The 27,310-nt window shown below is 37.4% G+C and overlaps 1 protein-coding gene across 1 annotated transcript in view; it reads right to left on the minus strand.

Annotated features, from left to right (window-relative positions):
- The window catches only part of hcn1 (hyperpolarization activated cyclic nucleotide-gated potassium channel 1), a 99,538-nt gene extending 83,217 nt beyond the window's left edge, over nt 1–16,321 (minus strand). Inside the window, exons 1-2 of the mRNA XM_079898207.1 lie at nt 15,819–16,321; nt 2,583–3,006 (exon numbers count right to left, since the gene is read on the minus strand). Of these exons, the coding sequence (XP_079754333.1) occupies nt 2,583–3,006; nt 15,819–16,174 (780 nt within the window). The 5' untranslated portion in view covers nt 16,175–16,321. The remainder of the gene's footprint in view (nt 1–2,582; nt 3,007–15,818) is intronic.
- Nucleotides 16,322–27,310: the final 10,989 nt, after the last annotated feature.

Here is a 27,310-nt window from a genome sequence, read left to right on the forward strand (position 1 = left end):
CTGATTGGTTGATTGAATTGTTGTTTCAGGATCAACAAAGATGTTGATCCAGGAACATGTTGCACTTGATGAAATCAGGTTCTGCGTGTAAGGAATGTAAGGAATTCTGGTCAATTAGACCTTATTCGGGAAACATGATCTTGTACTTAAAACCATTATGTTAATTTTCCCATTTAATTCAAAGCAACAATTTAAGCATGAATAGATTTACACAGAAATAATAAGGTATGCTCCATAGGATGTATGTGCACTACTCTACTTGACCCCCCCCCCCCCCCCCTCATTAGAGAGAGAAACAGAGAGAGAAAGAGAAAAACAGACACAGGGGAGTAAAGACAGGAAGTAAAAGGGAAAGACAGTGTTATACTGCAGGGTTAAGAGAAAACAAAAAGAAACACTGCTAGATAATAGGAACAAAATGGGGTGGGTAAGAAAAATTGAAAGGAGATAGAGAGGGAGGCAAACCAGAAACAGGAGATATGCAGAGACATGTGCATATATGCATGAGAAAGATTGCATATGCAAGATTGCATGTGCATGAGCAACCTAATATAGTCTACGTTTTCTCTTAACCTATCAGTCACGTCTGCTCTGCGTCGGCCTCTTGATTCACACACCAGGTTTCATTGAAGCCCTTTTAGACTCTGCACCATCTCACACTGCAGCATCGTGATCCACGCGCTAACTCACGTCACAGCTGTGTTTGAGCGGATCAGGGTAGCGTGACTTTATTCAACATGGCGTCTACGGTGTGGTATATAGCGCACAGACCTGCTCACGACAGGATTGAGACAGAGACAGCGAACCCCCGGATTCGCAGCATGTGCCAGCAGAGCAACCTGAGGTCGGGAATAAACACTCGCTCCTCCCCAACAATCAAAACATCTCTCTGAGAAGGGAATGGAAGAGGGTGGGGGAGGTTTATGTCTGTCTGACTGTGGAAATACTATGCAATAATACATGCGATGTGCAATATATATACACAGTAGATATAAATATGCAAGTAGCAACTTGCCTTGCAATAAAGAAACAGCATGGCAGTGAGAGGTCAGAAAGAAAGAGAGAGTGAGACAGGGCTGATAGATTTCCCAGAATGCATGAGAGCAGCATGAGAGAGGGTAAATTGTGTGTATAATGTGGATGCTTCTGGGGATGCCGTAAATAAGTGCTTGGTAAAGCCTCTGGCCAGGTTTAGCCTGTGGTTCTGGATTGCTACTTTAAAATGTAATTTCAGAGGTTAGAGGTCCAAACACATGACGCTTTTAGCGCCACTTACTCTACATTTTACTTTGAAAGTGTCGCAAATCGTGCAATAATCAATGTAATAAAATTTTGCAGATCCCCAATGTGCCTGGGTTGGATAAATCCCATAGACTAACACTGAAATAGCCTACCCAAAACATGCTAGAAACTGCATAGCAACAAGCTAACAACCACTCAGAACATCTTAGAAACCGCATAGCGCCAATTTGGGCATCCCACACAACAACCTTCATGATGGTGAGTTTAAGGCCATGTTTTTAGCACTAGGTGTTTTTGGCACTGGATGTTCTTCTACTTTGTCTGTAGAGCATTTTGTCTACATAATGTCAATGGAGTCCCTGTCTTGGCTAATACAACGGTAGATGGGCAGCAGAACACAATAGTAATGAATCAACCGTGATTACTGTTTGTTTTACTCTTCCTGAGAGGGTACATCTGTCTTTCAATTAGGTAAGATCAGAAAGCGTCGACTCTGCTCTCTACTTGCCCTGGCTTGGGCGTCTGCCAGCTGAAGAGGAAGATGAACCGGCTTTAAGAGTTTAATAACACACAGGGAACCAAAACAAAGAGAGATATCTTTCTTCTCCTTAGCAGCTTACCAAACATCCTTGAAACTAACCTTATATGATGGTTTCAATATGATGTTTTTTCTATCATGCAACAAATCTTCAATGGCAAAAAAGGGTTGTCTGAGTTGGGTTAACTTTCATAACATAAGCTGTAATTTACTGTACAATTGGTTAGAGATAATAGCAGGTGGGAAGCAGAAAAATGCAGTGTTTTTTCTGACAGAATTGACCTTAAAGTGAAGCAACGCTCTTGTGAAACTGGTCCGTTTGGGGAGGGCTCGCAAACCGCATGCGTCATGTAAAGATTAATGCTTTGTATTTTAGCTTGGGGTGTCTCAGACAGTGGTGGGAGTGAAGTGCTCTAGCATAAATACTGAGGCAGTTAATAGTTTTTCTCAGCTGCTCATGCAGCGTTGAAGAGGTCGGTTCCTCTTCCCGCTCTCGCTCCCCAGTGCGGCTCTTGAGGTGTCGCCAAGGGCTAAGCAGCAGATATGATTACCTTAACCCCCAAATAAGTCTCTCCACCTCTAAAGAGCGTGTGTCAGAGGTCTCGTGCTGCAGAACAACATCTGATCTCAAAGCACCTTGGGTCGATTGCTTGACACACTTAAATGTGCACAACGTCAACTAACATCTCTTCTTGTTCATACGGGAAGCTAACAAATTCAAGACATGTTACTAAAGGCCATCTGCATCATAGTTCGTTCACACACACACACACACACACTCATACACACACTGTCCCCTCACCTCCTCCCACTGGTGGATGTATCTGATGAGGCGCGAAAGCCTGAGAAGACGGAGCAAGCTGAGGATTTTGGTGAAGCGTACGATACGCAGCGCTCGGGCAGTCTTGTAGACCTCTGAATCGAAGCCTTTCTCCACTATTAGAAAGATATAATCCACCGGGATGGAGGACAGGAAGTCTACCACGAACCAACTCTTCAGGTAGTTCATCTTAATGACCTTTGGGTCCAGGATGATCTCCGAGCTCTCCTCGTTCACAATTCCCGTTCGGAAGTTCATGACCAGGTCCACCAGGAAGATGGTGTCCGAGGCCACGTTGAACACGAGCCAGGTGGTGGTGGTTTGCTCGGAAAAGAAGGTAATTCCCACAGGAATGATAATTAGATTCCCCATCATCATGATGAGCATTATCAAGTCCCAGTAGAACCTGCAGGGGAGATAAAAAGTGACGTGTTAATGTGGGACCAGTTGAAGGCAAAGCTGTTTCTCTCCCAGCTTAGCAGGGTTGTGCGACATTCAGAATTGAACAATTGATTCCCTTTCAATTAATGAATGTGAATTTGAGATGATTTGGCCACACCCCATAGGAAGTTGAATTGGAATGTGAATCAGAATGACAGTAAGAAGAATTTACTGAACTGCAATTCAACACAGTAAAATGCATTCTGGGAAATTAGGTGTTTTCTACCCTGGTCCACAAAAATACATTTATTAAATATGATGAGACACACATATACACTACCATTCAAAAGCTTGGGGTCAGTGAGAATTAAAAAAAATGAATTAATACTTTTTGCAGCACAACCATTTTCAACATTGATATTAATAAGAAATGTTTCTTGAGCAGCAATCAGCATATTAGAATGATTTCTGAAGGATCATGTGAGTAATGATTACTGTTTTGAGTGTGAAACAGTATTTTCCATCAAATAAATGCAACCTTGGTGATCCTTCTTTCTGAAACATTACACAAATCTCACAGACCCCAAACATTTGCTGGCATATCAAAATATCGATAAGGCCAATAAATCTTCACACTTTAAGCGTTTTACATAATTTGTTTTCTTGATGAACTTTGCCTCTCTACACAATCCAATTCAAATTGCAATTCTACATTATTTTTGCTACCTCAATTCAAACTGGATTTTAAAAGGCATTCTCTTTTTAGTTCTCAATGGCGCACAACCCTCCAGCTTAGACCGGCATGAATTTCCTAAATTTCCTGATTTGGATACATAAGCATCCCATTCTCAAAAACACAACATTTGCTGTTTTCTTCAGCAGGTATGACTGAATTTTTGGTCAAACGTATGGCTTAACCTTTTCCATTACCAGATCTATCAAAGCTTTACCCATGAATTGACTTTACAACCCCTTCAAAAGCACTTGCATTCCCTCCCATCCTGACTCTATTCCCAATAGCAGAAAAACGCTAGCCCTTTTCAGCAAGAAGATGATGTAGCAGAACTAGCCAGATTAAATCCCCGCTCTTTTCCGCTGGAATGCCCTCACTCCGACAGCCCTCAGATATTTGTGATATTTCTGTGGGTTCTGCCTAACAGACTTCAGCCTGCAGTCCGCACACGATGCTCTACAGCTCATTTCCCTGTCGCTTTTGATATCACCGCCAACACTTCCTGCTGGATTGCCGCACTGTGACAGCGCAGCACAGCTCGCGCTTTGCTCTCTGGATGAGGAGGCAAAGAGCCACAGGACCGAAAATGAAAGAGGGTGATTGTAACATGAGAGGGTTTCCCTTTCTTATGTGAGTGTTGTGTGTTTACAACCGTCTGTGTGTGAGATTCTGCTTTGCTTGTACAATACGCAGTAAGCTAATTAAAGGTACAGGGTGTAATTGCTGAGCCAGCAGCACATGCACCCTCAGGAATTAGCCTGTGTTTTGAAAACATGTGAATGGAGCCACCATAGGGGTGAATGGAATCGCGGGGGCAGTTTTGAAGGTGTTTGTTGATGCAGTACCACCAACTGCCTGCTGGGCCCAGCAATTATACCATGTGTACTTTATTAATGCGTATTGCTAGCTAGCTGAAACCAATGCCCACCAGCTGACTAGTTATTTAATGCACTTCTTACAAGGACAATCTCCTTGGAGAAACATGAGGTTAGATGTCTTGATCAAGTGCACAATTGGGATAGTTCATAGATTGTTCCATAAGGAGTTTGAACCAGCAGACTGATATTTCGTTTAGGCAAAACTGGCTGATATTTAGCCATTTTAGATTATTGGCAAGAAGCATGAAATCTTACTTTTTATCTAAAAGTCTACAAACAGACCTTTTGATAATGGGTAATGCACAATTTTTTTCATCATTTAAAAAATGTAATTATTTATTTTATACAGCTGCTATACTGTAAAGCTCATACACACAAACGCACGCACGCACACGCATGTTTTATGGAGACTTTCCATAGACATAATGATTTTTTTACTGTACAAACTGTATATTCTATCCCCTAACACTAACCCTGACCCTAAACCAACCCATCACACAAAACTTTTTGCCTTTTTACATTTTCAAAAAACATCACTTATATAGTATGATTTATAAGCTGTTTTCCTCATGGGGACCAAAAAATTTCCCCACATGGCCACACACACACCATTTTGGCATAGATTCGATTTTTATTTAATTTTTTAAAGAAACTGCTACTTTTATTCGTTGACGGAGCAATAATTTGATAAAAATAGTGACTGTAAACTTAAAAATTAAATTACATTTTAAAATTGATTAAAATAGAGCACAGTTTTTTTTATTTATTGTAATATTATTTCACAATAGTACCGTATTTTTCATCAAATAAACGCAACTTTAATCATAAATGACTTCAATTGAAAACCTTTAAAAACAGCAGTGCATGGACATCCGAAATGTAAATATACTGGCATTATCAGTTATCAGCATTGGCCATTGAAGAACCCTTTTCAAAAATAATGGTAAAGGTTTACAGTACGTATTGAATAGAAAGATTTTTTATAAAATGTCATTCGTAATATTCTTGATATTTCCTTCTTTTTCTCTCTTCACCAGAGCATTAAACTCATGCGAGAGATTTTCAGTTGCTTGGCAGAAGATGAAGCACACAGCTCGTACAGCGAGAAAAATCGCATTATGATTTCAAATCTTCAATGTTATGTAACAAGACGCCCTGTGTTAAATAGACATGCAAAGAATTGAAGGACAAAACAACAGCATTTGGACTGACTGCTTATTTAATTGATTCCAAGTAAGCATATTTATTCTTTGTTTGAAAAAAAAAAAAAAATTCTTATTTAATTTATTTATATTTATTCATTCAATTGAATCACCATCCTTGATGCAAATTCCCTCTTACAGATAATGCTGTCATAATCACCCTGTCCTTCCTGACAGGACACTCTCCCATCTACTGGTCAAGAAGATGCTTCTGATAAATAACGAAACATCAGTCAGCCTCCATTTTCATGTCTTGCAGCGTTTGTCTGCCTTGGCAGACCAGACATGTCCCTGAAATGGCTACAGACTCTGCAATGCACATAAAAAATCCAGTCGATAAATTAAAGTTGTGCGTCTAGATGTCTATTTAGCTCAGGTTAAAGACTTCCATTGTTGTTCGGAAGTGCAAATCTAATGTTTGACAACAAGCCAAACCAAACACAAGTGAAGTAATTAGCAAACATTGCTATGTTGGCGGTATTACTCGTGCCACCTAATGTGAAGAAATCTTCCTCAGCACAAAGTGAAAAATAGCCAGTTTCTATTGTCTGCCGTGAACAGACATGAGTCAGCTCTCTGAACACACTCTGATCGGAGTCCAGCAAACAATAGAAGAGGTTTTGCTAACACTTTACCTAAAGCCTTTTTTCATAATGCATTATAAAAGTATTTTTAATGCATTACTTCTGCCTTGTAATGCTCCTTATAATGCATTATATGCGGTCTCATGAATAATTGTAACCATAGTTATACACCTTTAGAAAGTATAATGCATTAAAATACGACAAACAACCAATTTCAGATGTAACAAGGAATCTGTGAATATTATAATTAGTGCTGAGCAACGTGTACTAATGTATAATTATTTTGTATATATGAATACTCACATTTGCTTGTATATATTTAAGAAAATGTGGTATTTATATATAAAATATTTATATATAATATAAATTATGTGTAAATATATACAGTATGTACATGCAAATATTTCTTAAATATATACTGTGTGTATTTATATATACACACATATATAATATGTAAACACAAACATTTATTCGATTAATCGTTGCCCAGCACTACTTATAATGCATTTTTTCTTTGGTTATACAATGCATTATACATAAAGGCTTTAAGTAAAGTGTTTCCGAGATTTTTTGCAATGCTTGCAATGTTCAGAGGACAGCGTATACACACACACACATGCTGTAATTGCATTAATGTAGCTACTGTGTCTTGTAAAGACCAAAGCCAGACGTATTTTGACGGGCGCCGGGCTGGCCTAGAGAACCACACAAAATGTCCTGGCCGCTGATAACGGCATACATCCATGAACTAAAATAGATGCTTTCAAGAATCCTATCTCATGCTAAAAACCCCTGGCTGGTGCCTCCGATGTGGCCGACGCACTTGGCTGTAATGGATCTGAGCGAATGAGAAAAGCTCTCGGCCTTGCTTTATAAATATCTACCTATTCTGTATCAAATAATTGTCTGTGCTTCGAGTCCAAACAGGCATCTTTGGTTAATAATATCCACTTAGGTTATTTTTATTTTGGGGAGCTCTAAATAGGTGAAAGAATGTATTTTTGATATTGCTTATGCTGTTGGTTGCAGTATAGCCAGGATTGTGGATGAAATGCATGTGGAGTATATGCAGAGGTATATCGAGTACTCGTATTGAGAGGGTTTTGATAAGCCGTTTTGCTTTTGTAACTGTAGCCTTGACAACCGACTGACAGACAGGCTGCATTGTCAGAGGTGGGATGGTTGCCATGTGACCATCTGTCCTACTGGAGAATACTAAAGACAAGCATAGAGGACGTGACCTCCACACAACGGTTGTATATGCTCAAATGCGCTTTTCTATCTCTCTGCAGCTGCTGCAACTTTACCCCAGTGTGAAATGTGGTTCTTTAAAGAAATAATGAAAAAATTCTGTCATGTATTAATTCTCAGGTCATTCCAGAACCCTTCATATAATGAATGTGAATGAGGCTGTCAAGCTCTCAACTTTCCAAGATTCCAAGTCTTCTGAAGTTATACGATAGCTTTGTGTGAGAAGACATTTAAGGTGTTTTTCACTGATAATCTTATTATAATACTACTGTATATATAAAATAAATATATATATAAATATAGCTTTATATGTTGCATGAAAAAAGGGAATTTCAGAGGACATGTTATAAAGTGCAAGATGTAAAAGAAGAAAATAAAAGTCATACAGGTTTGGAACAATGAGGGTGAGTAAATAGTGACTATTTTTAATATATATGAAATATATGACATATATATTGTTATTTTTTGGGGGTGGACATGAGAGACAGATTGCTCTTAACCTGCTATGGCCTGTTTGCAGAGATCTGCAGTCACTGCATTCATAAATTGGGCATTTTTTAGCATTGCATCTGAGAAAAAAAAAACAGACTCAGGCTATTTCGAGATTACCAAGGGGCATCAATTTGAAAAAGAAAGTGAGACACGCAACCACAAAGACCTTCATTAGACTTTGGGACACGTCTTTGAGACAAGCCTCCAAAAAGCAACAGCAAAAAGCATCAATAATGCAAGACAAACTTGCATGCCCCTAAAAATAGAGGTTAATCTGGGTTTAGAAATCAGAGGCCGTTTGATAGGGAGAAGGAATCTGCTCACATACAAATCCTGCTTTTCCACAACCTGTGTGATTAATTTATAAGCCAGAGATTTGACCCAGGCTCATCTGTTACCTGATAAATCCTGCCACTAAAAAAGTAAGAAAAAGAAAAAAAGTCACTCGAAAAGGTGAAGGAATTCTGGAAAGGTCACGTCAGTCACGTTTGGAGATCTTCCATAGATTTTCCTTCCCCCTGTGAAGAATTGTGTGCACAGCAATAGGCTGGTCAAACAGGGAAAGCAAGAGGCAGATGACATGCAATATGGAGGACCGATAAAAGAAACACACGACTGAGTCACGCGTGACGAAAGCCGATGACAAAAGGGCTCGGTCCACATCAAGTCAAGCATGAGCCCTTTTCTGAAAACAATGACTAATGAATCTTACTAACCTCCTATTAATCTTTAAAGAACCACACTGGGATATTGAGTTTCCCTGATGCTTCAGAACCGAAACAGCACACGTGAATGCTGTTGTCACTCATGTGATGTTTCTGGTTCCAACATTTTCAGCTCACAGCTGTGATGTTATTGCAAGAAATTTAGGAAAGAATTTCCAAATTTCACAACATTAACTGAAAAAAGCATACAAAAAAGCAGTTCCCTGTGTGGGTGAGAAAGGAAAGCCATTGCAAATTAGCAGACGATACCGAAGCCTGCCAAGTGTAGCCAGTATCGCACGGTTCAGGCTTTCGTCCATTAAAAGCAATAACGACAGTCATCCTCCTATTTGCTTTCTGTCCACCGTCTCCTTCTCCATATCTTGTTTTCTCTTTCTCACCTGTTTCCTCCTTTTATGGTTCTTTCTTTGATGTAAAGCCTATTTGGCAAGTGCGATCAAAGGCTCAATATCGTGTGTACCACCTGCAGAACTGAAGCATGGCCATCTAAAGGGCCATTCACACAGAACATGTATTTCCATTCCACTGCACTATTTTTTCATTGTTTTTCAAGGTAAACATGCGAGATGGACGTCTTTAACTGTAGCGCTCATGTCTCGTGTCTTTTGCAGCATCTTGCACATGACACGACATTCTAAAAACATGGCGCTCAAGCTAAAATAAGTTCAACTTTTTAAGGGGTCATGACATGAGAAATCAAATTTGCCTTGTTCTTTTGACATATAAAGGTCTTTGTACCATTAAAACGTCCTTTTTTCAAATTCATCTGCATATGCCTGCCTCCAGAGCAAGAGCAATCAATAGTTTTACACCATCGCACTATAGGCCACGCCCACTGGCGTTCAGTTGCCTAACAGATGACACTTGCCTACACTGGATATGAACGTCACGTCAAAAGCAAATAAAACCCATTATAATCATTGATGCTGTCTAAACTGGATACAGCATACAGATGTGTGTCCACACAAGCTTGAATTTGCCGACAAGAGGACAATTGGAGGAGTAAATAGAAGCATAAAGGAATGTTCTCTTCGACACATCCAGTTTAAACAGCTCGTTTGAGTCTCTGTAAAGACTTCAGAAGGATACCAGCGTCAGTTTTTTTTAATGGCGTCCTGGATTGTGTCTGAGGATTATATATTTGTTCAGAGCTTTTGAAAGCAAATTGTTTTGTAAATTAGGCACACTGTAATGGAGAGTTCGCAAAGAATCTTTTGTTGAAAGATGAAGCAGTCAGCAGTGTTGGATCACAAATAGTAAGTAAACAATTTCCTATTGCTTTCTCTGTGAATGACAAAATACTTATATTTTAGTTTATTTCAGCTTCATTTCAGTTAGCAAAAATACAAAGTTCTGTCATGAAACTCTAGATGGTGCAAGCTAATAGTAGGTCCTTAACTCAACCTGCTTGTAATCACTTCATTCGAGTAACCCCAGAGTGCAGTCTGGACGATTGGGGCGGGGCGACACATTAAGGCGGGGCTACACGTGTCGCTCCGCCCACCCCCAATTTCATTGGTTTATAATACAGCAATCTTATTGGCGTGGACGCTTGAGGCATGAGTTTGGCCGTACTACAGAAATATGAAGTGATAACCATGGTGATTTCAATAATCAATTGGATGATGTTTTGATTAACTTAATTCGAGTTAAACAGTTAATACGACTTAATAAGTTAGATGAAGTTACTGTAAAACAAACAATCCCTTCAGACAGACCGTCGTGTAATATAGCCTACGTGCTGCTAAATCTGGGGAATGAAATGAATTCTTCATTCGTGGCCACGATATATAGCCTATATATACCTAGGTCTATATAGCGCTCAATTCACATTGTTTTAAAGCAGCTTTACAAAAAGCCAGCCCTGCAGTGCTGAAAAGTGGGGAATTTTTTTTAAAAAACCGATATTATGTCGATCTATAGCAAATATTATTATTTATGTGCTCAAGAGCATATTTAAGTAATAAATATTCATATCACTTCTCTGCTGGGTATTTTAATACATTTTTGAAGTAGGCTACTGTTATATTGCACAGATTTACAGCAGTGATTTTTTTTAATAGTTAGGCTACAGCTATATTAATATTTGAAACTATTTTATCCCGTACATGCAGATTATAACATGAACAAACAATGCGGGGGTGGATAAATAAATAATTGGATTTTTAATATACCTGATGTCACAGTCACAGATAGTCGTAGGCCTACATGTTAACCAGCCTATTAGAAAACAGGAACCTTTAAAAACTATAACATAGGCCTATACAGAACCAATATAGGCCCTGGCCCTCATATTTTATTAACAGGTAAACAGCAAGGAAAATGAGTTTGCCATTAAACATTTTATTTGCGCTTTGAGCCAAAAAATGCAAGCATTGGAGAACAAATCTCACAAAAAAAAAAAATCAACAAAAAAAAAAAAAATCAACAAAAAAAAAAAACCGGTCGCGCTTTAAAATTTCAAATCAGCTGCTTGCATTCGGGTTTGTCCAATAGTGAATTATCATAATTTGCGTAAAATTCTGAAATTTAGCTGATCCACCGATCCTGATGGAAATATGAAGAAGCCAAGTGAATGACGCGCTAATGTAAAACAGCTCTATTAGCCTGAAGTACACTGAGGTGCTGTCACCAAGCGTTCTTTTTAAACAATAACTTCATCTATTCTGTGTCTTAAGTACAATAAACATTAGCATTTAATAGTTCTTTAATACGGCCAAATCATTCATAAAATAGTACATAAAGGAATGCGCATGCTCAGGCTTGAATCGTCTAGGCCAATAAGATTGCTGTGAAATAAACCAATTAAATTGGGGGTGGGTGGAGCACGCCCCAATATGTCGCCCCGCCCCATCGTCCAGACTGCACTCTGGGGTACTAACATCATTCTCTATAGGGCACAGCTGATTGGTTCATGCTGTATCAGTAGCCAATGAGCTTGCTGCTCAATCTTCAAAAACTCTGTCATCATTTGCTATAGCAGTTGCAGTGTGCTTTTAGAAACCCTCCACCTTCCCCAGCTCCACCTGTATAGATCTGCTTCAGGTAATTCATGTATGCTATATTGTACAGCAGCAGCTTGTCTTAATTGGTCTCAGCAGCATGTTCTGTATGTATAGGTTGTTTGCATATGACGTCACGTTACTGCGTTGCCATGGCGCGAAATGCAGATGTAGGGCAGGAAGTGATTTGCTACATTTAGGAAGCACTATAACAAACTCAAAATGCCTATGTTTTGCGTCGTTTATGGTTGCTCAAATTGATCAAACCGAGAAACCATGAGGAGTGTTTATCGTGTACCAAAAGTTGTTGTTCATAAGGGGGAAAAATGCAAGAAATTGACCGAAAAACGCCAGAAAAAATGGCTTGCAAACCTACGTCTGCGGAATCGGAAAATGCCCGTGTGTGCAGTGATCACTTCATCAAAGGTCAGTTAATACAACTTATGTGACTATGTTTGTGTAACGTAACTCACACACACACACACACAGTTACCAGTTTCCGAACTTTGTAAAGTCAAAGTAATTGTTTCTTCTTTTCTTTTGAGTTTGTAAGTTACCCCTGTAACTGAAGACAAACGCGTAACGTTAGCAAAGCTACCTACAAAGTGTTTTGAGGGTGCAGCCTTCAGTGGTTTAGTGGTGTTTCGGCAGACCTTTGAGAGTGGTTAACCTAATAACGTAAAGTAAACAGCCGTAAAAGTAACGTCGAGAAGCGCCGCAGCATTGAATGGTTGTTAGGGGTTAATGTTACGGATTAATCCACAGGACAAAATAGAATGACAGCCTCGATGACAGGAAAATCTTTCAATTCAGTTGAAAAATCACTCCTCTTCATAACGCAAGGATCACATCCAACATATGTTTAGATTTTTTGTCTATATCTTTCTCTTGTAATAGCGTCTAAAGTAGTACAGTACAGACTTTCCTCCATCTCGTCCATTCCGCTCTTCACTTCCTGCCCTCCAATTTCGCGCGTCATCACAATCACGTGACTACAAACCACCTATTGGCAGTAGCAAGTCCCGTACTTGCTCTGCAGCCGCAGCAATAACAGAAGCAGAAACGTATACAACAGAAGCAGAACATATCAACACTGTCATATCCATTAACATGCCAAACACTCTGAGAGTTGACGTGACATAAATGTTTAAAATAGTTTTAGTTAGCAATAAAAAACTTTTTGCTTTTTTTTTAAAAGTCTTCAAACCATGCGTATGTACAGTAAGTTTTATGCAGAAATGTACATTTAAAGGTTACTGATTGATCAAAAAAGTCTTTGAAGCTGAAGTGTGTAATTTGAAACTCCCTCTGTCTGCCATTGGTCAGTCGAACAGTTAGTCCCACCCCCAAAATCACTCCATTGGTTGAGCTAGTGTTGCTATGCCCCATCAAATAGATCAATGTCAAAGATGCAATTTTTGGTGGAAAATTAACTATATACAGTATACTGTATATATATGGAAATATGTATTTTGACATAAAAAAAGCTTTAATTACTAGATTCTCAAAATGACCTCCTCAATAAGAATATCTTGCAGCAAACATATGATTGCTAAGCAGCCGCGTGCTTTGTACATTATGGCAGAAAGGTCAATCACGTTACATCACAGGGTTAAGAGCGATGTTAATCTCGTTCAGTGTGTGTTGGACATCTAATCCGATCTCACCTTCTCTCATCCCTGCTGTGATGTTGGAGGGCTTTACACAAACCATTCTGATCGGTTTCAGGGGTGGCATAACCTAGGGCCCTAGTGGTTAAAGACCTGAAAGGTTGTGGGATTAAATCCATGAACTATTCCCATTGTGTTCTTGAGCGGGACATGAGTTGCTTCCTGTAATAAGTGCACTGAGAGCCGCATTGCATAAAAACATCAGCTAAATGTCAAGTAGAAGCAGCAGTGGAAATTTACTTCCAGAAGATATGATGGCTCATTCCTGTTGTGCAGTAATGACTAACCTCTGTACCTTGAAAAAGTGATTGTGTTGTAACTTAAATTATTCCAAAATATTTCTAGGTTACAACAGACTAGAAGCACTAGTGAGTAGATATCGCCATTTTTTGCCATGCCATGAAAAACTGGCAATTTATTAGGATATATACAAATGATCATCTTTTAAGCAATTTCTGTTCTTTTATTAAACAGGATTAAATGTTTTAGAGTAAGACAAACCAATTACGTCACTTACTGGAGGATGATGTCATCGCTTTTGTCAGTTAAAGGGGTGTTACAAAAGACTAACAAGATGGAAAGTGATATTGAAAATAAGATTTGTTTGAAACATTTGTTTAGATAAAGAAAAAATAAAGAAACACCTTGAGAATTCCTTAATAAATAGCCTAGTTTTCTTGTTATAGACATGGCATTTGCTCAAACTGAGGTTATGATTTAAAATTCATCCCTGTTTACTTAATTATGAAATTGTAAGTAATATGCATACTGGCTATTATAATAATTATAATAATATTTGATTCTGTATGTTAAGACTTATATAATGTTGACTTGAAAACGAACTGTATATTAGGAATGACCCTGCTTTTGGTAGTTATAGTGCCTTGGGAGTGCGACTTCTGAGTTGTTATGTTCTTACACGTTACACATGATATGCCAAAGCAAAGTACATGAAGCACATGGAATAAATAAAACAGTGAGGCAGGTGGGAGTCGAGCTAATGACCCTGTAAGGGATAAAGTTTTCCGCATTCATGGAGAGCGTGGAGCTGTTTTCAGCACCATGGAGAGCGTAACGGGCAGATGGGAAGTTGAAACTAATGATCAGACATGTTATTGTTTTCTATCTATCTATCTATCTATCTACCTATCTACCTATCTATCTATCTATCTATCTATCTATATATCTATCTATCTGTCTATCTGTATCTCTGTCTATCTATCTATCTATCTATCTATCTATCTATTTGTCTGTCTGTCGGTCTACACAATTATGGTAAAAAAAATACTGGCAGCTTTGGTTGTCATAACTTTACTGTAAAAACATGACAATGTATTTTGCTGACTGTATAACTGATTTTTATAACTGATGTTATATATTATATACTGTATACCAACATATTTGAGCTATCGGGTTGTTACTGTAAAAATGTACAGATTATCAGTCAGGTGGTACAACTGACAGCCACATGATGACTTAGAGTTCATCAAAACTATATATATATATATATATATATATATATATATATATATATATATATATATATATATATATATATATATCCCTATTGATTTATTGAGGTGAGATTCTAACTGAAAACTTAAACCTTCAAATGGACTAACCAACTCCAATTGGTGCACAACCAAATTAAATGATGTAATAATTCCATTCCTAACAGGCTATTTGACAGGAATTATGTGATAATTGCAAATTATTTGTCCGTAGTAGTCTCATTAGAAGTATATAAGCTAGTCAAGTTGTGCATGAAGCATTTTTCTGGGGGGGGCACTGGGTTTGAAAATCCACACCTTTCACCTGACTAACGTGATTAGCGTTAAACTGCTTTAGATCAACTGTGCAGCTCTAAAATTGGCATGGGCTGGTGACAGCCACCCGGGATCATACAGTGTCACGAGATAAAACAATAGAATAATCCGCGTTTATGCCTTAAACAAGACGTGATCTCGCAGCAGCCACCATCGTTCCTCCTCACGGCAGACACTAACAGCTATGTGTTTACAATGCCAAAGAGTGGTGCATCATTCCCCGCGCGCACCAGCACACGTCTTATACAACAGCAGAATGCCCAATGATGGCAGGTCGGAGACGTCCCATGATGACTGCCGTGCCATTTATTCACCGAGATGACATTCACCCCTACTCATGCCAAGGACATTGCATGCGTTCCGGTTCCCCGAAACGCCATGCAAAATGACTGCAAACGCGCCGCGCGGCGCACGCAGAGCCCATTTTACATTGACCTGAGTGTGCGTGGGAAGGTGACTTTCCACACTCCTTACCTAAAATCACTATAGGGGTGAATGATCCAATATCCAGCCGTCTGCACTCTCTCCTGCTCTTTCTCCACGGCTTTCTGACTCCCGAACATCCGCAAGGAGAACTTATTCACCCCGGGCTGCATCATGGCTCCAAACTGCCGCTGCATAAACCCGGATTGCCTGGACGCGGCGTCTATATCGTCAAAACCGACCATGGCTTCTTCCCGGTCCCCCTTGCCACCCACTGAGTTGGCGTGGTCTTTCATGTTCTGGCTCCCCATGCTGTTCTTCAAGATCGAGTCTTGCCTCTGGAACACATTATTCCCATCCACTTTCTCCTCTTTGTTGCTCGAAAACGAATTGGATTTGTCTTCCATGGCGGTTTCAGAACGTGCTGTCTCCGGGTGCGGAGGACAGGCTACGCGTAAAAGTCGAAAGGAGCAGCTGGCGGCTCTTCTGTTTCATTGGACGTCCCTCAAACCACCGCTGCCTCCAGTGTGAGTGCTGCTGCACAACTGAGAGGCAGAGTCGTGGTGAACCCGACAGGATCAGCTTTCTTGGGCTGCTGCCATCTACTGTCGGGATTGAGCGCGGAACCGCGTCCCGTTTCTCTCCACTGCGCTGCGCGGATATGCTTCCACACTGAAAGGGTGCCAAAGGAATACAATTTGAACATGATGTTGTAGATGCAAATCGGGGTTATGTAAAACATTTGGGAAGGGCATGTTTTATTATGAGGTGATTTGAAATGGCAATTATGTTATGAAAGACTAACATCTCTGTGGTTAAGAGACGATCTATAAAATCTCATATGCCATAGGGGTTTATGGAATGACAAAATCGAGTATCATTTTTAAAGAATTTATACATATATTTTGTATTATGGTAATGGTAGACTCTATTATGGGTATTTTGATATAGGTATCAATAAAAAAAAAAAAAAAAAAAAATATATATATATATATATATATTTGAATTCATTTATTCATGTTTTGAACTGATTTATTTATTCATTCATTTATTTTAACAACCCGGTGAATTAATTACAACTGCACTTCCTCTCATTTGGCTCTTTTCTCTTTTTACTTGATGGCCACAATCCAAAAAAATATTATTTGAACTCAGTCCAAAACCAACTTCACATTATGTAACTGTTTAAAATCAAAAGTCTGTAAACAGTATAACATATTATATAATGTATATTATAAAACAGTTCTGACTGGGCTGACAGTTCTGATTGGATGGGCCATTCAAAGTCATTGTAAAGACCCATAGGAAATTCCAGAGGGAATAGCAACCCAATTACATTTTATCATTTAGCAGACGTTTTATCCAAAGCCACTTACAAATGAAGAACATCACAAGTGTTTTGTCATACAAGAGCCAACAATATTCATATATCTAGTGCTGACAGTAAATATTAAATGTAAGTGACCAAAGTATAAACATTACAGCCAAGTCTTTAATGGCTGACGCATTTATCACATGAAAAACCTACCTTATATTGCCAGCCCTATATGGCAATATTTCACATTTATATTTTAAATTCAAGACTATCAACCTGGTTTTAGGTTAAATCCACTGCCAGTATAGGGACATTTTGAATCATAAAACAGCTTGAGATATGGCTAACTAATCTTTCTGGGTCTTTAAAACCTGCTCTCATCTGATTCTTTCAACCATGAGAGAACCGCTCTCTAATAACACTGGAAGCACTGGCCCTGAACTGATAGTTTTCCCAAATAAAGCTTTTCTTGTGAATGATCTGATACCATTTGTGAGAAATGTGAAAATGTCTACTTTATGGACCCTGCAAACATTATTGTTTAATAAATGGCCCTCAGTGAATTAAATGCAGAAAACACAATATTTAAATGTGTAGTATTTAAATTTTGTCTTTCAATGTCAGCTCATCCAATTGATTTCGTTCTTACAAGCTGCTCCCAGTTGCAGATAACTGATTTAGAGAGGAAAATAAGGTTGTGTTGTGGTTATGATGGTGGGTTGTGCATGCTGGACAGTTGTGTGCCAGTTGTGGAAATATAACATTGCACATCCGGTTAAAACTGGTGAATTGATGAAACCACACCAAGCCCACCTGCTACCCTGCCGCCCTGCTATGATGTGAGGCTTAAAACACCACATTTTCCCATTTCATACATAATGATTTTGAACTCGCCAAAATCAGAAGCTATGGTAGATTCTGTAAAACGGAGGCAATTTCGGCATCACATTAACTGCTTGTTTACCATATTATAACAACAAAACAGTGGTGGATTGCTTGCACTGTCATTAAAAATGTTCATGAAAGCTTTATACAACGTTCAAAGGTTTGGGGTCGGTTCGATTTTTAAAGATGTTTTTGTAAGAAATCTCTTATGCTCATCAAGGCTGCATTTATTTGATCATAAATTCAAGGGGAAAAAAACTGAAATATTGTGAAATATTATTACGACTTAAAATTTTCTATTTTAATGTGTTTGTAATGGTAAAGCTGATTTTCATCAGTTATTACTCCAGTCTCACTGTCACATACAGTGTAGGGGAAAATTACCTTTAAAAGTAATGCATTAAAAGATTGGGTTACTCCCTAAAAAGTAACTAATTGCATTACTTAGTTACTTTTTATGGAAAGTAATGTGTTGCGTTACGTTATTTTGCGTTACCTTTTCTCTGGGCTTGCTTGTTTGATTTATTTAAGGCAAAAAAGTTCTATTTTTAGCAAATGTAAATGTTCTTTCACCATATTTAATTATTTTTGTTGTTATTATTTATATTTTGTTGTACATTTAAAATAATGTGTTACTTTACTAGTTACTTGAAAAAGTAATCTGATTATGTAACTCGCGTTGCTTGTAATGCGTTAGTCACATGATCCTTCAAAAATCATTTTTATAAACTGATTTGGTGCTCAAGAAACATTTCTTATTAATATCAATCAAACAGTCATGCTGCTTAATGGTTTTGTTCACACCACGATACCGTTTTTCCAGATTCTTTGATAATTAGAAAGTTTTTAAATCAGTAATATTATAAAGCATAAGCTGATGGCATTGGTTTATGCTTTATAATATTACTGATTTAAAAACTTAAGCCTTGTTTCCTGGGCACAGATGGTTGTGGACTATTATTACCACAAAAATGATGATTCACCGCTGGAAAATCTGTGTACAGGGAACTTCCTGCAAATGGGCATCATTCATATGAAGACTATCCAGCATAGCACATTTGGCAATGAGGTCATTATATAAGTTAACCAAATTAAAGCTGACATTCCTTTTATTGCCTCCGTTTTGCTTTCAGACAGAGTTTTGCCTGGATTAGTTGGCATACCAACTGTTCCCTTACGGGGCAGTCCAGAATGCTTGTGTAACTTTAGTTTTGGGGCGATGCGTTGCGTAATTTTGGAACACAAGGTAATAACTCTCAGAGACTGACCACAGAGCTTAAGCGTTGGATCATGTGTATGGGGAGAAACTCTGGCATGTGCAAAGGTCTCGCTGGACGAAACTGCAACAGATGAGACAAGTGAAGGTCATTTCAAATCAGTGCTGTATGTTTTTTATATCAGAAAATGTGATTTGATGCTCTGAGGCTAATTAATAAAGCTGAATTTGGCACAGATGTGGGAAGCTGAATTGCTTAGCATCCTGTGGGGCTAATGTTCTCATGTGCGTCGATTTGGTTACAGTCACTCATTCGATATTTTGATGTGAAACATTACGTGCTTTTTACACCAGCTATTCACACAACGCATATAGACTTCCACCAAACAAAACAAAGCATTGTGTTTCAAAATGACAGACTCTTTCTGCTTTGTCATTCATATACACACATTGCAATGCATTTCATAGGTGGTATAAAATATATAATGATGAATTCTGCAATATATAATTCAATAAGATAAAAGTCTGTGATTGGCATCAGGTTTGAAGCACTTTGAAAATATAATAATATAATGAGGAACATAAATGGTGCAGTGCATTATGTGAGGTTGTGATTACGCCATACACATATACTGTAGAGCTCTTTCTGTTGTTCTGAATATTTTCTCTCTCATATTCTTTAACTGTAATCCTATCTCAGATATGTCTTGTATCATGGGCCGTTGTGTCTGCATTATGTCCTCAGGGGAAATAAAGTACTATTACTCTGATTCTGTCTTGCCATGTCAGAGCAGCTGAAAACGAACAGGAAACGGAAGACTTTCCTGTTTTAGTTTCCATTCGACCTTGTGCTAGTTCACGTTCAGTGTTTTGGGGGCTTGTCAGGGTGGTTTCACCTTAACTGCACTGAATAAGAATCTGTTATCTGGATTAAGGGAATTATTGTTGAGCTCTCTGAAAGTTTATGACATCTCTCTCCCTCTGTGCTGTCCTCTGATAGTTCGCCCTTATAGGACAAAAAAGCTCCTTGAGGAAAGATACATTATTGTCAGTCGTCTCTTTTTGACATCTAAAACATTGGATAAATGAGAACCACCTTTTTGGACATCATTGTCTCACCTTTGCAAGAAAGTAGCTCAGCTAGCACAATTACATTGTTAAAATGTTGTTTAAAAGCTGTGAAAGTGTTATAATGACAGTTTTATCCTAGGTCACCCAAAATTAAAGCTTTATCATAATTTATTCACCCTCATGTCACTCCAAAACCCGAATATCTGCCTTCTCACAAAGCCCAAACTGTGATTTTTATTTTATTTTATTTATCTTACTTATTTTATTTTACAAAAATTGCCTGGCCACTGCCTGACCACCAATGAAAGTCAATCCAAAATTAGGAAAAATTTGAAAACATCATAAAGGTGATCCATATTCCAAATATATTCCAAATATTTATTTTTGTGTGAACTATTCTTTTAATAGGCCTACAGCAGGTGTTTTTTTTTTTTTTTTAGATATATCTAATAAATAGGTCTACATATATTTTTAAAGATTGTAGAAACATTTTATAAACTAATTAACTGGTACTATGTCTTTGCAACTGTTTTTGACACATCTTTGAAGTAGCTAGACCTTATGCAGCCCCGCCCCTTTTCAGCGCTGCGCTCGTTGTGTTTGTCTTCCGGTTTGTATCAACAGCACGAAAGTAAGATTTAACAGATTTATGAATGAACTGCTCCCCAGTCTATTGATATTCGTTATGACATCGGCTTCAAACATTACAATGCTCAAAATGATAACTTTCGTTAACTCTGTCTACACTAAGTAAATCCACTTTACCATCGAATTACTCTTCGACAGCCATGCCATCGAAATATACAGAGCTACCGCAAAAACGGAAGTTCAAAGACAAAACTCGAAAGATGGCTGCGCTTGTTTCTCTGTGCATAGGTAAGACAAATAATAATAAAACAGCTATTAATTCGATGTGGCTTTAGTTGTATTTTAAAAAATTCCACAAATGTTGCCGTCGTTGTTGCTAAAATATTAGGTATTTTCACATTTTCAAAATGTTTAATAGGCCTACATTTATGACTTAACTGGTTCCGGTCGTTAAAATGTAAATGCATGTAATTTACATTGTACTGTGATGTAAAATAACTGCATTTTACAGTATTTTTTGTAAGCAAGGAAAAAGATAATAGCACTAAAAGACAATCTGAATAAACGTGCTGTTTGTTTGGTTCCATACATCCACTAATGTGAATTCAGATTGGTCTGTGATCTTGTTTATGCACCCTTGTCCTCTGCTAGTTCTGGTTTGCTAATGATTGATGACTTTACTTCAGACGAAACTGAAGGTCAGTTGAGGGTAGGGTTGCAAAGGGGCGGAAAATTTCCGGTAAATTTCCAGAAAGTTTCCGGTAAATTTCCATGGGAAGTTAAGCTGGGGAATTTTGGAAATATTCATTACCACGACAACGGCTTGCGCGTCCACTCTGAAAGTAACTGAACACATAAGAGACGGATGGATACATTATTTAAGGTTATTTCTATTCGTTAGAATATTGATATATGAACTTGTTGTGAAGTAAGCCCCGTTGCGAGCATGTGCGTCTCTCTAAACTTTCAGTGTGCTGCACTGCTGTAGTTGACTTCTGCGCCTTCCCCCCCGAAAATATCACGTTCATTTTGAAAACGTAATTCCTTTTGTGGATCCTCTTGGTCTTTCTTCATGTTTCTTTGACAAATATCAGTGTCTCAGTCTCACGCACGCTGCACGTGAGTTAACCACGCCTACTTATTTACATGTTGCGGTATACACGGAATAAAAAAATCTGTTACGGTTGACATTTTCTTCTGCGGTAACGATATATACCGTCATACCGCCCAGCCCTACTTATGTGGTAAATAAAGTTATGCTAGCTTATTTAGCATCTGATTTATCAGCTTGCTATCTACTAGATGAATACATTTGTATGTGATATTTGCAATTTAAACATTTAAATAAATATATAAAAATAAATAAATATATTTCCCCATAATATCATCAAAACGTACTTCACTTTGTTTAGTCCACAGGCTCAAATGTGTGCCTTCAATAGTCTTGTGCTTTGGGCTTCTGTACATGTGATGGAGACATGCACAGTGCCAGTAGAGGGTGTGGTCTCAATAGCCATGCAGTAAGCAGTGTGCTATGTGCATGTGATTGAGGAATGGCATGGATATTCAAATGTATTTGAATGGCATCTGTTTGTTTTAGTCAAGATTATGCTAAAATATACTTTCCTCAACTATATTTAAGTTCCCTATGAAGAGCCAACCCTCAACTTTGAAAATTCCCAGTTTATTCCTGTTTATTCCCATAAATTCCTGTTAATTCCCTTAAATTCCCATTAATTCCCATGGAAAGTTTCCATCTTTGAAAATTCCCATAATTTTGCAACCCTAGTTGAGGGCCAGTAGCCTACTCTCCTTGTGAAGTCAAACTCTCATTCGCAAGCTGTTCAGGCTGTGTCTGACTCGTGCATCCATGAAAATACTGTAAGTGTTCTGTGGACTAAAGCAATCAAGTGGGCTCATTGCGGTATGGATTTATCCACCTTGACAGAGGGGGCAAAAGAGAAGCATCAGGGCATCGAAAATGAAATTGTCCATCCAGCGGCCATGAGGCATTACCTCTAATGTGAGGACATTACTTGTAGGAGAAAGTGAAGAGAGAGAGAGAGAGCAAAGGAGGTGGAGAGAGAGTAAACTCACAATAGGCGGTTGCCTGGGTGTTGCTATGCGGTTGCAAGGCTGTTTCTAGGTGGTTGCTAGGTGATTGCTTAAAGAAAGGTAAATGGAGAGAGATGTGCAGACATATAATAAAGACTGATAAGAAGGGCGAAAAAGACATAAAGAGACAACCTTGGTCAATACTTCATGGTCACTTTAACTCCCAGAGTTAGAGCTTGTCTGTGTTTAAATGGGATCTCTGACTCAGCTCAGCTTCAGTTCGAGTTAGTGAACACTATTTAAACAGCATTGGCCATTGTGTTGTCTCTCTTCACCTGCACTATCAGTGTTCAGTTGCTGCACTGCAGTCCATCTATTGAGACAAAGAAAGAAAATCCCCAGTCAGAAGTCTGCTGCTCTGCATAGGCCTATAACATTTCAACACAAGCTTGTGTAACTTGTGAACCTGACTTGACAGATATTCAATGCCAAACCTCAGTATTGCTTTCCAAATTATAATTTGTATATTTATTTTAATGTTTAATGTATAGTATACTTTATTGATTTTTATTACTTAATAATAATTATTTAGTAATAATATTTTTTTTGTAGAAAATGATATGTAGCAAATTAATGTTATTAAATGTTAAGTTATATAATAATAATATATTTAATATAATTGCTTATATTTTTTAGTAATAATATTTTATATATGTATTAATGTTATTGCATTTTATAAAATTATATAATAATAATAAAAAAATATTGTGAATATTTTTATACGATTATAATTTGTATATTTTTATTTTATTCATGTTTAATATTTAATATACATATTATTCATTATTATTAATTATTATTACGTAATAATAATAATAATAATTATTATTATTATTATTGTTAATATTGTTGTTGTTATTAATGGCATCCAATGTAAAACCTGTGGCAAATCATGTGTGTGTGTGAAGCGGGCCCTGCAAATGAGCGGGAATAATGCTAAGAAAGAGAGAGATTATTATTGTTGTTGTTGTTGTTATTATTATAATTATTTTTATTATTAATTTAGTAATAATGTTTTTACATATGTAGTAAATAATGTTCTTAACTTAATATAATACTAATAATTTATATATTGTTACTACCATTGTTACTTATTATTATTATTATTAATTCAAAAGAACTATTCATTTTATTGCCTCAGACTTTTTAAAAAAGATTATTTTTCTGATTTTTCTTGTACCCAAAAAATGCCATCTCAGTCATATAGTATATGGGGTGAATCTTAAAGGGATGGTTCAGAGTAATTTCAGCCTAGGGTCCTTTGCACCATGACCTCAAACCCATTACTTACAAACTTTCCAATGCCTCGTTTTATGAGTACAGAACCTATTTGTACTTCAGTAGAAGTTTGGTACCATTCTGGGCATTGGGATAATTTACCAGATACATCATAGGATCCATTAGCGCCTGCACTAAGCCATCCGACTGATATCTCTAAATAAGCTCTAACTTTAATAATGTTCAACCAAGGGAAAAAAGGCTTCTGGGGGGGTGTCTGGCTCGAGGTCATGGTGCAAAGGACCCTAGGCTGAAATTACTCCGAACTATCCCTTTAAATATGATGATTTAAAGGCAAATCCAGATTAATCTAATGTATTTTTCCACTCTTCCAAAACTCTCCTGGGAAATACACTTAACGTTACCTTTTACATAAAGAGACATGTGTTTATTTTATATAACAAGACTCAGTATGTAATGAGGACAAATGCATTGTTTCCAAAACATTTCCTTTATATGTTTCATCTCACCTCTTTGCTTTTCTCTACTTCCTTTCCTCTCGTCCTCATTTCCTTTCACCTTTCTCATGCTCTCTCTCTTTCTTTCTCTCTCTCTCTCTCTCTCGGGACCCCTGGGGCCAGGCCTTGCTGTCTCAGCAGAGATAGGAGGCTGAATATGTGAGAAAATCAGGATGTTCCCTGTCGCGCCTCTCATTAGCAGATACAGTGGACGCTTAAATATGAAGTCTTATGCACACACGCCCGAGCACACGTACACAAGCGAGCGGATCAGGCTTGATTATTATACATTTAATGTAAAAATAGAAAAAAATGCCTATAGGAGCAGAACAACCTGCATGTCCTTGTGGAGTAGAATACATATGGAATATTCATAGCAACCAAGCCTCATCATACAAATCAGATATGCTGGTTATTGAACTGTTTAACTTAGTTTATGTGGACTGATGCCAAACACAACAGGAATTCACCTCAAACGAACAAACCTCATTAACATCTTATTTTATTTGCTGTGGTTATTATTTGTTATTTTCCTTCAGCTCTGACTGTGAAATAAGGGTGTGATAAAACAATTTTTTCTCAAAACTGATTTTAATATTTTACCATTGTTAGAGCTGGAGGCGCAAAGTTAATTTTTAATAGATCTCAGTGGACCTTGAAAAACAATGAATTAGACAAGTTTTGTTCAGAGACAGCAGTGAAAATATATGTAACTAACATTGAGAAGAGAATAGTACAAAATAGAATAGAATAGAATAGAATAGAATAGAATAGAATAGAATAGAATAGAATAGAATATGCACACTAAGTATCTTAATATGCTCGTCCTGTCTCACAGTCTTTGAGACGTAAAATGAGATCCACCTTTAAGCCTCTGAGTAATTATTCATGTAACGAGGAACAGATTTCTCTTCAGCTCTGCATCTGTGGCAGACTGCAATTGCATAAGGTTTATTTTCTCTTCTGTAGCTAAAGTTGCAATTTAAATGATTGTTAAGTTGTTTTGATCTCTAGAATAAAATATATTGTTGTTGCCAGTATGCCACTTATGTCTTCAAAACAATAGTCTCATTTTCCTACCATCTACTTAAATCTGTGTGCCTATTCAGACAGGCTGGGTGGTAAATGAGTGCATTGTGAGGGTGAATTCTTATTTATTGCTGAAACCTGTGGGGACGAGCATGATGAATGTTTTAATAATCGCCCACTGTAAGGGCAATTTTACAGATGTTTGCTCACTTTTCTGGAATTCATCAAAAACCTATACAACAGACATTGTTTTTAAACGTTAAAGTGAGTGTTCAAATCTGAACATTGGATGAAGCCGCAGATTTAAAATTCTTGTTTATTTTTGTTTTGTTTGTTTTGACATGTTATGGTTTTGAATATCCCTCCATAAATCAGAAAATACCATCAATGGCCAGAAAAAAAGAATCTGTTATATATATATATTTTTTTATATCAGGTGAATGATATATGAACAAACAAACCCCTATGTAAAAACCTTCAAAATATAGATAGGAATAAAACTGGAAAGATTGGTGTATGTAAGTGACACTGTAAGTGGGGATTTCTGACTCATTTTGAGAAAACCACCTTTAAAGATATTATCATTTAAATATACAAACACAGATAATGTGCAGTAAAATAATAAACACTCAAATGTGTGTTTTGGATGTTTTCTTTCCACTAGTCTAAAAGAAGACTAGATATAGAAAAATTTAGAAATGGAAAGAGGAATATATATATATATATTCTAAGATGGCCTATTCTAAAAAGGTCTAGGTCCATAAACAAGATTTTTCAAAAATAAATTATGGAAGCATGACAAAAAGTTTCCTAGACGATTTTAAAGTGATCATCATATGACAAAAAGAAAATTGACAAAAACAAAAATGTATAAAATTGACTGTAGCGGAAGAAACACTCAAGTTTGTCTGCATTTGTTTGCATGAGGGAGAGAGTAAAAGAAAATCTAACCAAGATATTATTGATTACAGCAATTACAATAGTAATTGTTTTTTCCAGTACACACAGTGTACTTCTCCCCATGCTTGGGTCAACTCTCTGCACTTCCAGTGGGGTTACAGGGCTGAACACTGAGACGATTGTTCAGCAAAAAATAATAATAATACAAAGTAATATATATATATATATATATATATATATATATATATATATATATATATATATATATATATATATATATATATATATATTACTGACCAATGTCCTAGATACGTGAGTCATGAGTAGAGGCAGATGAAAGGGAATGGCTGATGGGAAGGGAGAGACAGCAGGGCTGCAGGGAGGAGAGGAGAGGAGAGCAGGGTTATCCAGGTGTGGAGGCTGATCCATCATCTCCATACAACATAAGGGGAGACGATAGAAAGATAGGGATACCAACTGGACCGGAAAAGGACAGTGGAGTGGAGTTATAATGCAATACTATAGACACAGTGTGTACTAAACTACATAATTCACACACAAAATAAATGTTGTTTTCTTACTATAATTAGCACATTCTTTAGGGTGAAAATATAATGTCTTTTAAGATTAACATGTGTCTCACAATACATGCCGTTTGCATGAGTATATTTGCACCACAAACATTTAA

Source organism: Squalius cephalus, assembly GCF_949319135.1.
Source record: "Squalius cephalus genome assembly, chromosome: 17".
NCBI classification, from domain to species: domain Eukaryota; kingdom Metazoa; phylum Chordata; class Actinopteri; order Cypriniformes; family Leuciscidae; genus Squalius; species Squalius cephalus.